This window comes from Parasteatoda tepidariorum, chromosome 6 (assembly GCF_982258835.1).
Source record: "Parasteatoda tepidariorum strain Cologne lab strain chromosome 6, Ptep-v5.0, whole genome shotgun sequence".
NCBI classification, from domain to species: domain Eukaryota; kingdom Metazoa; phylum Arthropoda; class Arachnida; order Araneae; family Theridiidae; genus Parasteatoda; species Parasteatoda tepidariorum.
Genome location: NC_141760.1, coordinates 88,961,592 through 88,975,760, shown reverse-complemented (window position 1 = coordinate 88,975,760; position 14,169 = coordinate 88,961,592). Strand labels below are relative to the sequence as shown.

Sequence of the window (14,169 nt, the reverse complement as noted above, 5' to 3'; positions counted from 1 at the left end):
AAATATTGTTCCCTGAGTATTATCCAAATTTTAAATGTATGGAAATGTATACAAGACAAGTTGTAGGATAAACAATTTTATAAACTATTTTAAATAGCATTTGAAAAAAATTAATTGCTAGGCAAATATACCAAATCTATATTAATGATGGCTTAATTGCTAAATGTTTTTCACTAAAGTAAAATTTCGTTATACTATGCTATGCTTAGAAAAAAAATAATGACAAATTCTAAGGACCAAATTTATAAAAATGTTTATTATTATCTTATGAAGTATTATATAATGAAGCAAGCATTAAAACCTCGATCAAAAACCAGTTAATAGTTCAAGTTTCATTTATTTAGGCCCATATAGCCCAACAACCCCCATCTTTCTTTCAGAGTGTTCCATAGCAGTGATAGATTTCCTCAGCTGTAGCCTCTTTCGGAGCTCCTGCTGACGTTCTGAAAAGAACTTCGCTGGAACTTTAGAGGAAAGGAAAGCGGGATTTTTCACTGTCTTTTCATTCTGTTACGTTACCTGTCTTCATAACAACGAAGCCAGCATTGGATTAGTTCTTTAATAATAAATCAATAATTTTTAATTCATGTATAATAATTGGTTCCTTAATAATAATCTTAATTATTCTTGCTTTACACTCCTACCCCTACAAATTATAAATATTTTTCGTAAACATTCATTCATATGGTGAAGACAACACTGAATTGGGTGATTCATGCTTTCAATTGTAGCATGTGTATGAGTAAAATATAATATGTTACTCACCATCAAATAGTTTCAATAATATAGTATTCATTGTTGGCAAAAGCAATACTTGGGAGGAAATTATTTGTTATATGTATAACCAAAAAAAAGAAAAAGGATGCAAATAATAAAATGTTATTATCCTTAAATAGTCATTTTTGTTTAAATTTATAACACAATTTTTCAAAATGTATAAGGAACTCAGATAATCGTGACAAAGGAAAGAAACAAAACAGAAACAGAAGTTTTCTGAAAAGTTAATTGACAATATCTATTATTTGTAGAGGATGGGATAAGAATGTAAAACAAGAATGATTAAGATTATTATTAAATAACCAATCTAATATTGGCTTCGTTTTTATGAAGACCACCAATGCAACAGAATAAAAAACAAGTGAAAAATCCTGCATTCCTTTCGTTTGGTAGTTCCCACGGTAGTCATTTCAGGACGCCAGCAAGAGCTTCGAAGGAGACCACTACTGCATTTACCATTCCTACGGAACTCTCTGGGAGAAAGATGGGAGTGTTGGCACCTCCGTAGGAGGTCTGTAAATAGATAAACTTTATGGGAGATCATATATGTTTTCAAATTTAGAAGAGGCAAGTCAAAGGTTTTCTCCAAAAAACAAAATTCGGATGTGTATAAACCAAATTAATACCTACCCCATATGCCTACGTGTAGAAATCTGTTAATGTAAAGTAATTCTCGCCCCCTTGTGTACCCAATTCTCACCCCTCACTCTTTCAGCGTGGGGCCCAGCCTTACTCTTTTCAGGGTATGAATATCAAAATTAATTTATTTTCTATTAATTTTTTTAATCGTTAAAGGAAAGTCGTTAAGGACACTACGTAGTATAAAAATTAAAATAAGAGGTTTTTTGAAAATTAAATTCATAAAAACTACGAAAGAACAAATATAAATGACAGGACTGATAAAAAAATGCATTATAGTAAGTATAGCTTTTAGAGATATTTCATACGCTTCTTCCTCTACAAGTCTCATATGATAATTTTAATTAAAGATTTGCGATATCTTCCGAATTATTAGGTTTGTTTCTAGTGAATAGAACGATAAACTCCTCCTTATGAAACGTAGGTTATTTATTTTTATTTTTTGGAAGTGGCTGGTAAGCACTTTTGTTCAGATGTGTAAAAAATCAAACACGTCAACCCTAATAACATACTGTCCATAAATAACGAGACGAGACAGTGAAAATAATTCTTGATCATGTTATGGAACCAAATGTCATGCTTTTTTACAGGTCCTGATTATGTGTTCGCCTGTTTAAAATTTTATTTACACTAAAGAAAAGCATTCCAACCCATCTGCAATAGTGGTGAATGTGTCTGTTTCCATCACGACCACAATAAAACATGCTTACAGTTTGGAGCTCTTCTCTAATTGAATATACAGTACAATAATATCATATTTCAAACCTACAATGCTCTCGAATTATCCTCTTAAGCCCGTTTTAGAAAGATTAAGATGGAGAGATTTACGGATTCTGAAAATGAAGGACGGTAAGAGGAAGGCCAAGTTCGTAAATTAACAGGAGGAAGTGCTGTAGAAGAGTAAACGTAAACTACGTTAGTGACTAAGAGAGATTCTTTCAACGCGATTCATGCAATTCTGGAGATCTAAGGTGCTTGTTAGAAGGCTCGATCCAATTCCTCAAAAACCAAAGTTTAAGAGGATTATTTTCACTACATTTTATCTATACTCTCTTGATTTCTAGGCATTTATAAAAACAAAAATGAAGTTTTTTTTGGAAGAGGGCATTTTAGGTGGCCAAAAATAAATTTTTTGGGGAGACAAAAATCGGGATGAAGCAAACTAGACACAATAAATGGAATTAAAAAAAACCCTAAAATTAGTATATTTAGATAGAATTTCTTATTGTTCAATTATCAAGTACTCTTGGTAATATTCTTATCTAAACTTATTAAAATTAAATACAGATAGGTTTTCGGAGTATAAGAACACTTTTTACGTAATTTGAAAATAAGTTTCGAAAAAAATGACTCTAAAATTTCTTACCTTTCGAAAACTGGCGTCTTTTGTAATGTGGCATCACCTTGAATGATCAACTGAAATTGAAAAGAGAGCTCAGAGTATGTTACGACAAGCACCAGTATAGAACTGTGAGCTTGTGAATAAAATGTTTGGATTAATTTAATTTCATTGAACATGATAAATAGAGCACGTTGTCTGAAAATAAACAAACTTGATAATTTAAAAATGGTGTCAATTAGTATTAAAAAGCACCAAAATAATTTTTCAAATTATAGAAACTTTTATTTTTATTGTTTAATTAAATTTGATGCCAATTTTAAAGACGTTTCTAATTGTGAATGAATTTTGATTTCCTTTTATCTGATTAAGTGCTCACAAGGTTTAAATAAGTTATGCAAAATGTAAATAAATACAATGAGTAAAAGTAGATGCACTATTTGCCAGCCACGAGATAAGGTCACAATGAATTAGTTTCGTGGTTCTTCACGTAATTGCCAGGCAGTAGAATCCATTAGCTATGTCTATACTCAATGTAATTCCTCAACTGGGCATTCAATGTTAAATTTTTTCTGCGAACTATACTGACTGCATACTGATTTTGTCTGGTATGTCCATTCATTATTCTATCACTGCATACATAAAGATATAACACTGGTAATTACCTTGCCTTTCATTAGTTCACACACCATAAAATTAATTATTTAGTCAGCACTAATTGCAAGGTGATAATATCCATGAGGATTTTTATCAGCTTCAGTAAATAAGAAAACAAAGCGATAATTGAAGTTGAAAGACTCGTGTTAAGTTTTTTTTTACATATATTCTTACTGGTTTATAGATCGAATATCTACCAGGTAGGCATATTGAATGTTTTACATATATCCGATATCTAAATCTTCAAACATAGGGCATGCCATATTTTGTATAAAATGCCTATGGCAATGTTTTCCAAAGTAGGTAAGCGTACCCCCAGGGGTACGGGAACAGTTTAGAGGGGGCACGCGTTCTTATACGAAATATCTTGAAACAAACGAAAATTTCAAAAAATTTTATTTAAAAACAAAGCTAACCATGAAAATTTACGATTACGTATTTTACTATTGGCTATTTTTTGCAGAGTTAACAGTTAATAATCAGTGGTGTCAAAAGCCAGTTGTGATTTTCAACTTTTGTGCAATTTTTTTTATAGTAAAAAATACATTTATTTTCTTACTAATAGTACACAGCGTTACGAAAAATTTAGAAAGGGTACACAAAAGTCGTAAGTTTGGGAAACACTGGCCTATGGTATTCACAGCATGTGTAATTCGTTCGCACAGTTGGAACAAATGAATTAGAAGAGATGGCATGAATCACAGTACCACTAAATACAAGGTTGAAAATGTTAACATGTATAAAGCGCTTCGTGTATCTAATTCTAAATTTTTGTTACGTTTTCACAGTTTTGATACATCAGCAAACTGAAATAATAAGGCAATTTATGAAACACTATATATTTAGGACTAATACTTTATAATTTATTTTGAAATTTATTATTTTTTTCAGGTACAAATGACACATTAGACATGTACGATGCAGAATACAGTGGAGATTTTGGAGAGATAGTGTCCAGCAGCTTTACGACAAGCCCTCAATCAGATCAGAAATTTTTTCTATGTGAAATCCTTTTCTTCACATGTCTCTTTTTTGCCAACATTCACTTACTACGATCCTGAGGGCATGTAAGGATATATATAGTTCGTAATATCCGGGAGGCTCAGTGCATTAATGGTAGCCACCATATACTGCGCAGAGCAGTGAGACTTTCTAACTCATCACAATACACTGATATCCATTGTATTAATCCGGAAACGTTGCGAGAGATTTTCATAACAAAAACATTTTTCGGAAGTGTTTTTAATCGACTATCGTGAGGAATAAAGTAATCTGCATTCAGATTGTAAAATACGCATTAAAAATGCTCTTGATGTAAATAAAACAATCTTTAAACTTTTGACAAATGGATATTTTTTCCCTTCAGAACATTGTTGCAAGTGATATGACTTACCGTTGTAACGCAGACGACAGTTCAGACAGCGTTTCAACACCGACAATTTAGTCTGTGCTAAAGTACGGGGTGGACTATTCAGTGACATTACTAAAAGTCAAATTTCTATGATGTTCAACAATTTTAAAAGATTGCCACTATATTGAACTTGAAGTTTGAAGAGAAATTGAATCGTTTACGAGACTTGCTCAGAGGAAAGTTTATGTTGAATAAAAAGAGTGTTGTACTTCTCCAAAAATAAAATACTTTTATCGTGCTTTTGAAATATTTTTTGAAAAAAGAAATAACTGCACATAAAATGCATTTCCGAATGAAAAGTTGTCATGCGTCGATAAAATCATTTCTATATACTAAGGGAAAAATACCCATAAATATTGTTTTTTCTTAAGTTCATAGGTCACGTTCTTAAGTCCATAGGTCAGGAGGGGATCATTAAATTTACATTTTTGACAAGACAGATGACAAAACAAGTGAAACCACGCATTTATACTATTTTGGTTGTTTTCCATCAAAATAAGTACAATAAAAGAATTTACTTTTTAAAAGAATTGGAAAATTTCTGCTCCCAATTATAAATTCGTTTATCCAATGAAAATTATAATTTTTAGCAAATTATTCGTATATTATTTTATTTTATAATAGTCGAAAAACTAATACTTGTACGGTATATAATTTTTACATAATTTTAAAGTATGTAATTTTAAATAGCAAAACTACAAAATTTAAGCGAAATCAGTCGAATGGTTTCTGAGAAATTGATTTTTAAAAATATGGCTTAAAAATAAATTTAAAAAAATTGCACTGACTTAAATACTTTTTCTAAACCTGCATTTTCATGAAATAAACATTGTTTAATTTTGTTAGATGCAAGTAAGTAATAAACCTGTTTTAAAATTACAGTTATCCCATTTTCCATTCGTCATTCCGTAGTACCAGATAAATCCAGAATAGCACATTGCAGACAGTTGTATTACAGTGTCATTATGCATCTTTCAACTTCATACATCCTAAAATCCTTTTTTCTTAAACTCTGGTAAGAATTATGTTGAAACACGATGAAAGAATACTGGTTTAAATTTAATTTTTTTTTCTCAAAGCACACTTTACATAACTTACAATATAGTTTAAATATCTTAAATGTAAACAAGACAGGAAAAATGTTTTAAAAAAAGACATTGTTCGCTAAATGGGAGTTTTTTCAGACTTCATAGCAATAAAATCCTTTGCTCCACACCTTTAGTGCACAGAGAATTTTATCAAAGCATCATTATATCTCATTCTGCATTTATTAATCTTCATATACAGCAAAAGCTCTAGTAAAACTCCAAGTTCTTTTAAAATATGAAAAGACGCATGCATTTTTTCATATATCCCTAAATAATAGCTCAAAAAAATTTACAAAGTAATTTTATTTAGAGTGCTGTAAAATCACTCAAATAAGAACTTTTTCAAGCTTTCTTATTTTCTAAAAGAAAAAAAAACGCTCTTAAATGTGCTGTCTTCTTTAAGATTAAATATAAGATTTAAATCCCAGAGGCTTTTGTGAGAAATGAAAAAAAAAAGATAAGACTTCCTTCCTACTTTTCATTATATTTACGCCAAACATCAAATGAAAATCTTATTAAAAAACAAAAGATAAGATAACCAAACCCCTTGCTCAAAGAAAGAAAAAGAAACTTCCAAACGAAGATAAAGGCTGAAAAAAGTATTCTACTTCCTGACTTACTGATATAAATTTCACCAGCGGCCATTTTCGTTATTAACATTTTCGTTTTTCAAGAACTTGGCCCAATAAATAACTTTCACTTTTTCAGAAACTTCGTTCCCCTCCTTTCTTCGCATCGGTCTATTCTTACTTTTCTTCGCTTTATTGCTAGATGAAATGTGACTATTTTTTTTTTATTTCTTACCGGATTAAAAAAGAATGCTTAGCTATCGGATGCATTTTTTTTCCTCCCGAGTCTTCGAGCTGCTTTAGAGAATTTATCAAACCAACGAACACGAAATCGATTTTTATTATTTTATTTTATCTGGAAAGGTGATTAGTTTAATCTTATCAAGAAGGGTATTATTGATTTATTTTTATTGATTTAATTAATATTTTTTTAATAAAGCTATAGTTTCATATAACTTTTTTTTTGAAGGGCTTGTGACCTTATAGTAATAAGCTACCATTTCAAGCATTTTAACTTTTTGACGCAGAAATTTTATGAAACATATTTCTTATACTTTTTCCTTTAATTTTTATCAGTTTAGATCAAAATAAGTGAAAAATATTATATGTAGCGTTTTAATAATTTAAGATTTTAAAATACAGCATAAAATATCGGTGCAATTTTCGGCGTTAAAGAAAGAAATCTTTCAAAATTTTATTTTTCATATTTGCATTGATACAGATCTAAAAATCAGTTACTCATCAATGAAGTTTCTTGAATTTACAAAATCGATTATTGATAAATTTCAGAATAAGAATTAAAAAAATTCAAACTACTTTTCGTGGATATTATATCGTAGTAAAAATATAATTCTATTAGACTGTCTCTTATACATGTTTGTGTATATGACGTTTGTATATATATATATTATATATATATATATTAAATATATATATATATATATATATATATATATATATATATATATATATATATATATATATATATATATATATATATATATATTTTGATAATAAAAGATAAAAGATTTGATCAAAGCAAAATATATATATATATATATATATATATATATATTATATATATTATATATATATATATATATATATATATATATATATTATATATATTATATATATATATATATATATATTATATATATATATATATATAAGTTTAGCACAATAAAGACAAAATGAATAAAACGAGTGATTAACGGAAAAATCGAACTCTTGTTGAGAGATTGCCGATGAAAATTAAGAAAAATAACAAGTTTTAATTCCTGGGCATAGGCTGCAAGTAGATATATCTCACAAGATAAGTTGAAAATATAAAACGTGGAAAAAAATATCATTTTTCTTAAAAGAGTCGAAGAAAAGATAATTAAAATATTTGAAAAATATTTTTAAAAAATTTTACAAAATTTGAAAAAAATTAAAAACCGGAAAACTGTTAATGAAACATATTCTCGTCATCGGCTCACACGATTATATCCACAAAAAATAGGGTGCTTTATAATATTGCATTAATATAGCCAAAGCAAAATATATCAATATATTTTGCAGATACAATATTGTGAGCTGATGACGAGATATCTTTGTTTTTTAATTTTTTAAAAATTCGTGAATAATATTGTTTTAAAAATCTTTTTACTTTTCTCTATGTTTTCCATATATATATATATATATATATATATATATATATATATATATATATATATATATATATATATATATATATATATATATATATATATATATAAGTTCAACGAAGAATAAAACAAAGAAAAATAAAAGACATATGAAAAAGGGGGGGGGAAATAATAAGTAAAAAATAACAAACAACAGTTTATTAAAAATAATAATAAATAAAAAAAATTTAAAAAAAAAATCATGAAATGTTAATTAAAAAACCGGAAAAAAAGGATATAATCTTTTCTTCAGCCCACACGATTATATCCGCAAAACAGAGTGCTTTCTGATATTGTATCAATAAAGCCAAAGCTAAATAAATTAATACAATAGTGTGAGGAGCACTCAAAAAATTTTTTTTAAAAAATAACAACAAATGAAGTAGATCACAAAAAGTACAAATAAGTAAAAATAACATGAAAAAACAGATAATAAAATAAAATAAAAAGAAAAAACATTAAAAAGGGGAGACTATAAAGCGAGCAGCAAAATCAGTTCAACTTACATGGACGAATATTTTTCAAGAATGATTTAAAAATGTTTTCGCAGAAAGATTGCCAGATTACAAAATATGAAAACAAAAGATGAAAACAAAAGCGCAAATCGAGTGTAACAAGAGGGTTTTAAAGTGTCGTTCTTACTGCACTGTTGAAGTGATTTGTTATTCTGAGTTTTGATTTGTTAGTTACCAAGGATGGGCCCGAAATGGATGTGCGCAAGGTAATATTATACTGGATAATTTTAAAAATTGATCATAAATAGTTTTAGAAGATAGATGTTTATTTAAGAAAAAGTATAAAATAGAAAAGAGAAACATAAATTGCCTGTTTTGCAGATAATTTTAGCCGCGGATTTGCACGAAATGGATTAGTACATAGAAAAATTATTTGAATTATCAAAGAAAAAATTCTTTCAATAGATAATTTTGACACGGATTTGCCCGAAATGGATTTGCACATGGAAAAATTAACAAAGAAAAAACCTAAGTAGATAATTTTAGCCACGGATTTGCCCGAAATGGATTTGCACATGGAAAATTGTATAAATTAATAAAGAAATTTTTAGAAAACAATTTTATCCACGGATTTGCCCGTAATGGATTTGCACATGGAAAAACTGTATAGATTAACAAAGAAAATTATTTAGTAAAGGAATTTTTAGTAAATAATTCTAACCACGGATTTGCCCGAAATGGATTTGCACATGGAAAAATTATACAAATTAACAAAGAAATAATTTTGGCAATGGATTTACCTGAAATGGATTTGCACATGGGAAAATCATAAAAATTGACAAAAAAATGTTTAATAAATATATCCACCAAAATATACGACTAATTCAATGATTTTATATAAAATTTTATTACATTAGTTGGGTATCCATTGTTTTTTATCAGATTTTGAAAGAGTTTATCGATTTGTTTTTTGGATAAATAAATATTACTACATATTCTTTTAATTCTGTTCATTTCATTAAAAGTGGTATTTAAATAGATGCTCCTAGAAACATTAGAATTCCAAGTAACTAGTTTATTAATATTAAAATTAAAATCATTTCTTTTATCGTATAAATCAACAAAGCAGATATTTTCAACTTTCATAATACCCAAATCCAAAAAATTGAAATTAATGTTATCATCATGATTACGAAGTAAGATTAATTCCTCAGGGTATATATCACTCAATAAAACAGTAAAATCTAGGAAATTAAAGACAATTAATATAAAAATATTAATTGATTAAAAATATTATATATTAAAGACAAATAATATATATATATATATATATATATATATATATATATATATATATATATATATATATATATATATATATATATATATATATATATATATATATATATATATATAATCGAAACTCTTCTATACTATAACATTTCTTCATCTTTCTCAAAAAATGCCAAGAGAATCATTTTATGTCGAAGCAGTATTTAGGATATGCAATTTCTCATATTTGTCATTGGAGTTTAAAGCTTTTACAGGTTTGAGGGACCGACAATAAATTACAAACGGAAAAAAATGAATATTTTATGCCAAAAAATGTAGCAATAAATTTGAAACTTGTAACAATTATTTAGGTTATTATATGCAATAATTGAAGATTTATTCATTCATCAATTGAATTTTTCGTCTTCCCTTTTCATTCAGCTTTATTATTTTCCATGCCTTCTCTTTATTTTTATTATTATGTGGTTACTAATGCTTTGAATTCATTAAAATTCATGATTACATCTCGTTTGAATGCATAGTCCTAAGATAAATATCCTTGTCAATAAATTTAATTAATTAGAATCCAATTCATGGATTCCAATATAAACAACTTCTCTTGTCAAAAACTCCCATTTTTTATTTCTTGGTGGACGGTGGTGTGTCCCGTAGGACACCCTCCTGCAGCCAAACCCTCTGGGCCATTTTCAAAATTCATTTATTTATAAGTACACAAAAAGGAACCATCTCTTTACTTTGGAGACTCATATGATTCCATATTTCTGAAATAAAATATTTCTTTATTTTTTATAGAATTTGATTCTTCATTAAATCAGTTCCTATTGTTATATCTTCATCACTCTTGCCTGCATCACACTTTAATATTATATATGGATAAATCAATCAACATTTTCAACTCAATGTAATTCATCGAACCTTTTCAGCAAATAGAAATTCCAACAACAATCTTTTCCACAACAAAATTTATCTTTATCTTTTTCATAATAATGGAGAGCTATGATTTGAAACTGCCTACTGGAGTGTTTATGAAGAAAAGCAACGCAAACGTGTAAGAAATATAGTACGCTTTTATAACTGTCGTTGAACCTAATTTTGGACCTAATCCAGAAGACAAGAAAACTCCTGGATCAAGTTCTGGGAGAAATTTGCCTTCGTGGAGGACTCTTTGATGGAACTAACCCGCATTTGCGTTACATGGAGATTACCACGAGAACCTCCCACGGTTAGACTGACGGCAAGGGAACTCCAACACATGATCCTTCTACCACTGAAGATATTTCACGTCAGCGCTGTGATTGGGGCAAGCCAGATGCGGAATTCGTATCGACCAGCCATTGCCGGAATCGAACCCGACTCAATGTATTAGGCTTGTAGCAATACAAGGATTTTCAAGCAGTTTCCGATAGATAAAAAATAGCATAATTTTTATATAAGCGTATCGTAATTTCTATATTACAAGCATTAGCATGTTTTCTGGGTGTATACCTAGTCTAAATTAAGAAAATTTGTAAATTATCTATCTAAAAACATTACAAATGGAAAAAAAATCTGCGTATAAATATTACATTCGGGAAAATGTAGCTTATCATAAAAGATAGCTTGAGATAAAGATTTGTAATCCAGCATTATGGCATAAGGTACTTAAAGTATTAATTATAAAGTACATTTAATAAAAATTCCCCGAACCCATTGAAGTTTTGTATTTTCTAATATTATGATTGAAAAAGTTTTTTTTTGTAAAAATAAATTTAATTGAATGAAGATTTAAGATTTGTTTAAGATCATTTCACAATTAAATAATGTACCGTGGATAATTATTTCCAAAAAATTGTAGTCTAATACTAGTTTCGATTTTAAACACCTAATTTTCTGAAAAAAGGAATTCCGCAAAAAGGAATTCCGTAAATTTAGTAGTTTTACTCAAATCAAGCTGTTTCAAATTTAAAACTTTAGTATTAATCTATCTTCTTTCCCAATAACTTAAAAGATAGTTAGGGATTTATATATTTTTTTGCACATGGACTGTTTTTTTTTTCCTCTCCACTTTATCACTAGAATTTTATACAATAAGTATCAATACTCCACTCAAGATTTAGTTCTTTTCGTATCTCTCCGCTGTAGTATTGAATATAATAAGTGACACTTAAATATTTTTTATCTTTCATTTTCTTGCCAAATTAATTAAAGCTCAGCCGTTGAACTCATTTTATTTCTAAGCTTTCTTGTTGCTTTTTATCTTTTCATATCTAATATCAATATGAAATTTATCAATACGAAATCGACATTTTTTCAATTATTTGATATATTTCAAATAGTTATTAGCTGAATCTTATGAAGATTAGTGTTATGAGTGAAATTTAAAACATACAGTTTTGATAGAAATTAAATGTGAAATAGAGCTAGTAATGTAAAAAAAATATCTATATTGCAATCTGCAGAAATAATAATTTAATGTTTACTAAAAAACAAATAGGTATATTGTTTGTGAAGTAATATATTTGTGGGAGAATACGGATTTATGAAATAAAATATCGATTAGTTTTGATGTAATTATTTTTTTAGAATAAGATCTGCTCTTCTTGCACAAATTAAGTGTTACATGTACAGTATCAATGTTAGTTAATTGCAATAGTAAATTAAATTAGTTACACATGGTGAATATTCATTTAAATGCGAATTTAATATTAGTTTTGAAGCAAACATTAATTTCCTTATTCCATAATAGCTGGAATTCTTTTATGCCATTTCGCAAACGAGCTGCTATTGAAAAAAAGTGTTTTTTTTTTTAACTAAATGATTATTTTCCTTTTTTAGCAACTAATTGTTTTTTAAAAAGCATAAAAACTTTGCTTGATGTGAAAATCGTTCTATTTTAGATAAGAATTCTTCTAATTCTCGTGGCGTATATGTCATGCTAGGTCAGCATGGAATTTAGGCTCGTATTTAAACAAAAAATTTTAGCTATTAGTTATGATTTAAAAAAATATTATTAAATTATTTCGTTATTACCAAAAAAAAAATATTTAACTGTTTAATATTTTTTTATGCAATTTTAAACTAGATTATGTTGATAAAAATAGGTATTTTTTTTAACAAAATTAAATACATCTTATTTTTTGATGATAATATAATATCTTATCAAGGTTTAAGCTACTGATTTAATTACAAGCAGTATATCATCATAGTTAGGGAAACAATGGTTTGGAAACAAAACTATAACTCATGAAAAAATATTAACTTGAAATTAATAATTTAAACTTAATGCAAAAAAATCAGTAAAATATCATTGATCCTAAAAACTAATTTTAAAGATTCTTTAAACAAATGAAAAATTTTGCTCAGTACAATGAATTGCAGAAAATTTAAATTATTTTCTAACAGCTTACTATGTTGTCATTTAAGTGGTACTTAATATTTGACTACTTTCCAAAATTGCTGTCTGAGTATTCAACGCGTATTTAACAGGGAGAGTTTCTGCAATCAGGAAAATGTTCCTCGGCAGCTGCAGTTATTATTAGTTAGTCAACTATGTAGTTTCAAATTCTGATTTAGTACTAGTTTAAAATATTTTTCAACAACTAACTAACGGTTTTCTCTCTTGAGAGGGATGATGTGAAATATGTTACGGAATATTTATTATATCTTAAACAAGCAATTTTCTTTTTCAGCGAAAAACTTTCTTCTTTTTTTTAAAATTAATCCACAGTATATCTCACAAATTGTGTCAAACACATTATAAATGTTGAAATGATTTCATAATAAATAATAAGATCTTTATTATGTTTTTGAAACTTATTAGTATATTATGTTTTTAAAATTTAATTTGTTTTCTTTAAAATAAGGTATATTTAATCAGTTTAATTGAGCCTAAGAGAAGAACTATATTTAAATCATAATAAACGAAACATCTACTTTTATTATTATGATGAATTCGGTATTAGGATAAATAATAAACTATTTACAAAGGTTGCATTGATTAGTCAAGTCAATACAGTTAATAATACTTAGAGTTTCGAGTATTTAAGGTGAATAAAAACTCACACGCGTCAACGTGCAATTAAAAATTAAAGTCAGTTCTTTTATATGAAACTGCAGCAATGAAAGTTTTATTATTCTATGCATTTTAACACTAGATTGCCTAAGGAGGTCATTTTAACTGCTTTTTCATTTGTAAAAAATGTACAAATAATAATGCGTACAATATTTTTTGCCGAGTGAAGTATTTTTTTATTCTTAATAATTAATAATAACTT

The 14,169-nt window shown here is 27.5% G+C and overlaps 1 protein-coding gene and 1 long non-coding RNA gene across 4 annotated transcripts in view; one reads left to right on the top strand and one right to left on the bottom strand.

Moving 5' to 3' along the window:
• Positions 1 to 5,061, top strand: part of LOC107452035 (uncharacterized) — a 212,979-nt gene extending 207,918 nt beyond the window's left edge. For both annotated transcript variants that reach the window (XM_021147066.4, XM_021147065.4), the window contains exon 9: positions 4,304 to 5,061. In XM_021147066.4, coding sequence (XP_021002725.2) covers positions 4,304 to 4,473 — 170 coding nt within the window. In that variant the 3' untranslated portion in view covers positions 4,474 to 5,061. The remainder of the gene's footprint in view (positions 1 to 4,303) is intronic.
• LOC107452036 (uncharacterized) overlaps positions 1 to 14,169 on the bottom strand; it is a 64,993-nt gene that overhangs the window by 3,272 nt on the left and 47,552 nt on the right. For both annotated transcript variants that reach the window (XR_015434776.1, XR_015434777.1), the window contains exon 2: positions 2,783 to 2,832. This is a non-coding gene — a long non-coding RNA (uncharacterized LOC107452036). The remainder of the gene's footprint in view (positions 1 to 2,782; positions 2,833 to 14,169) is intronic.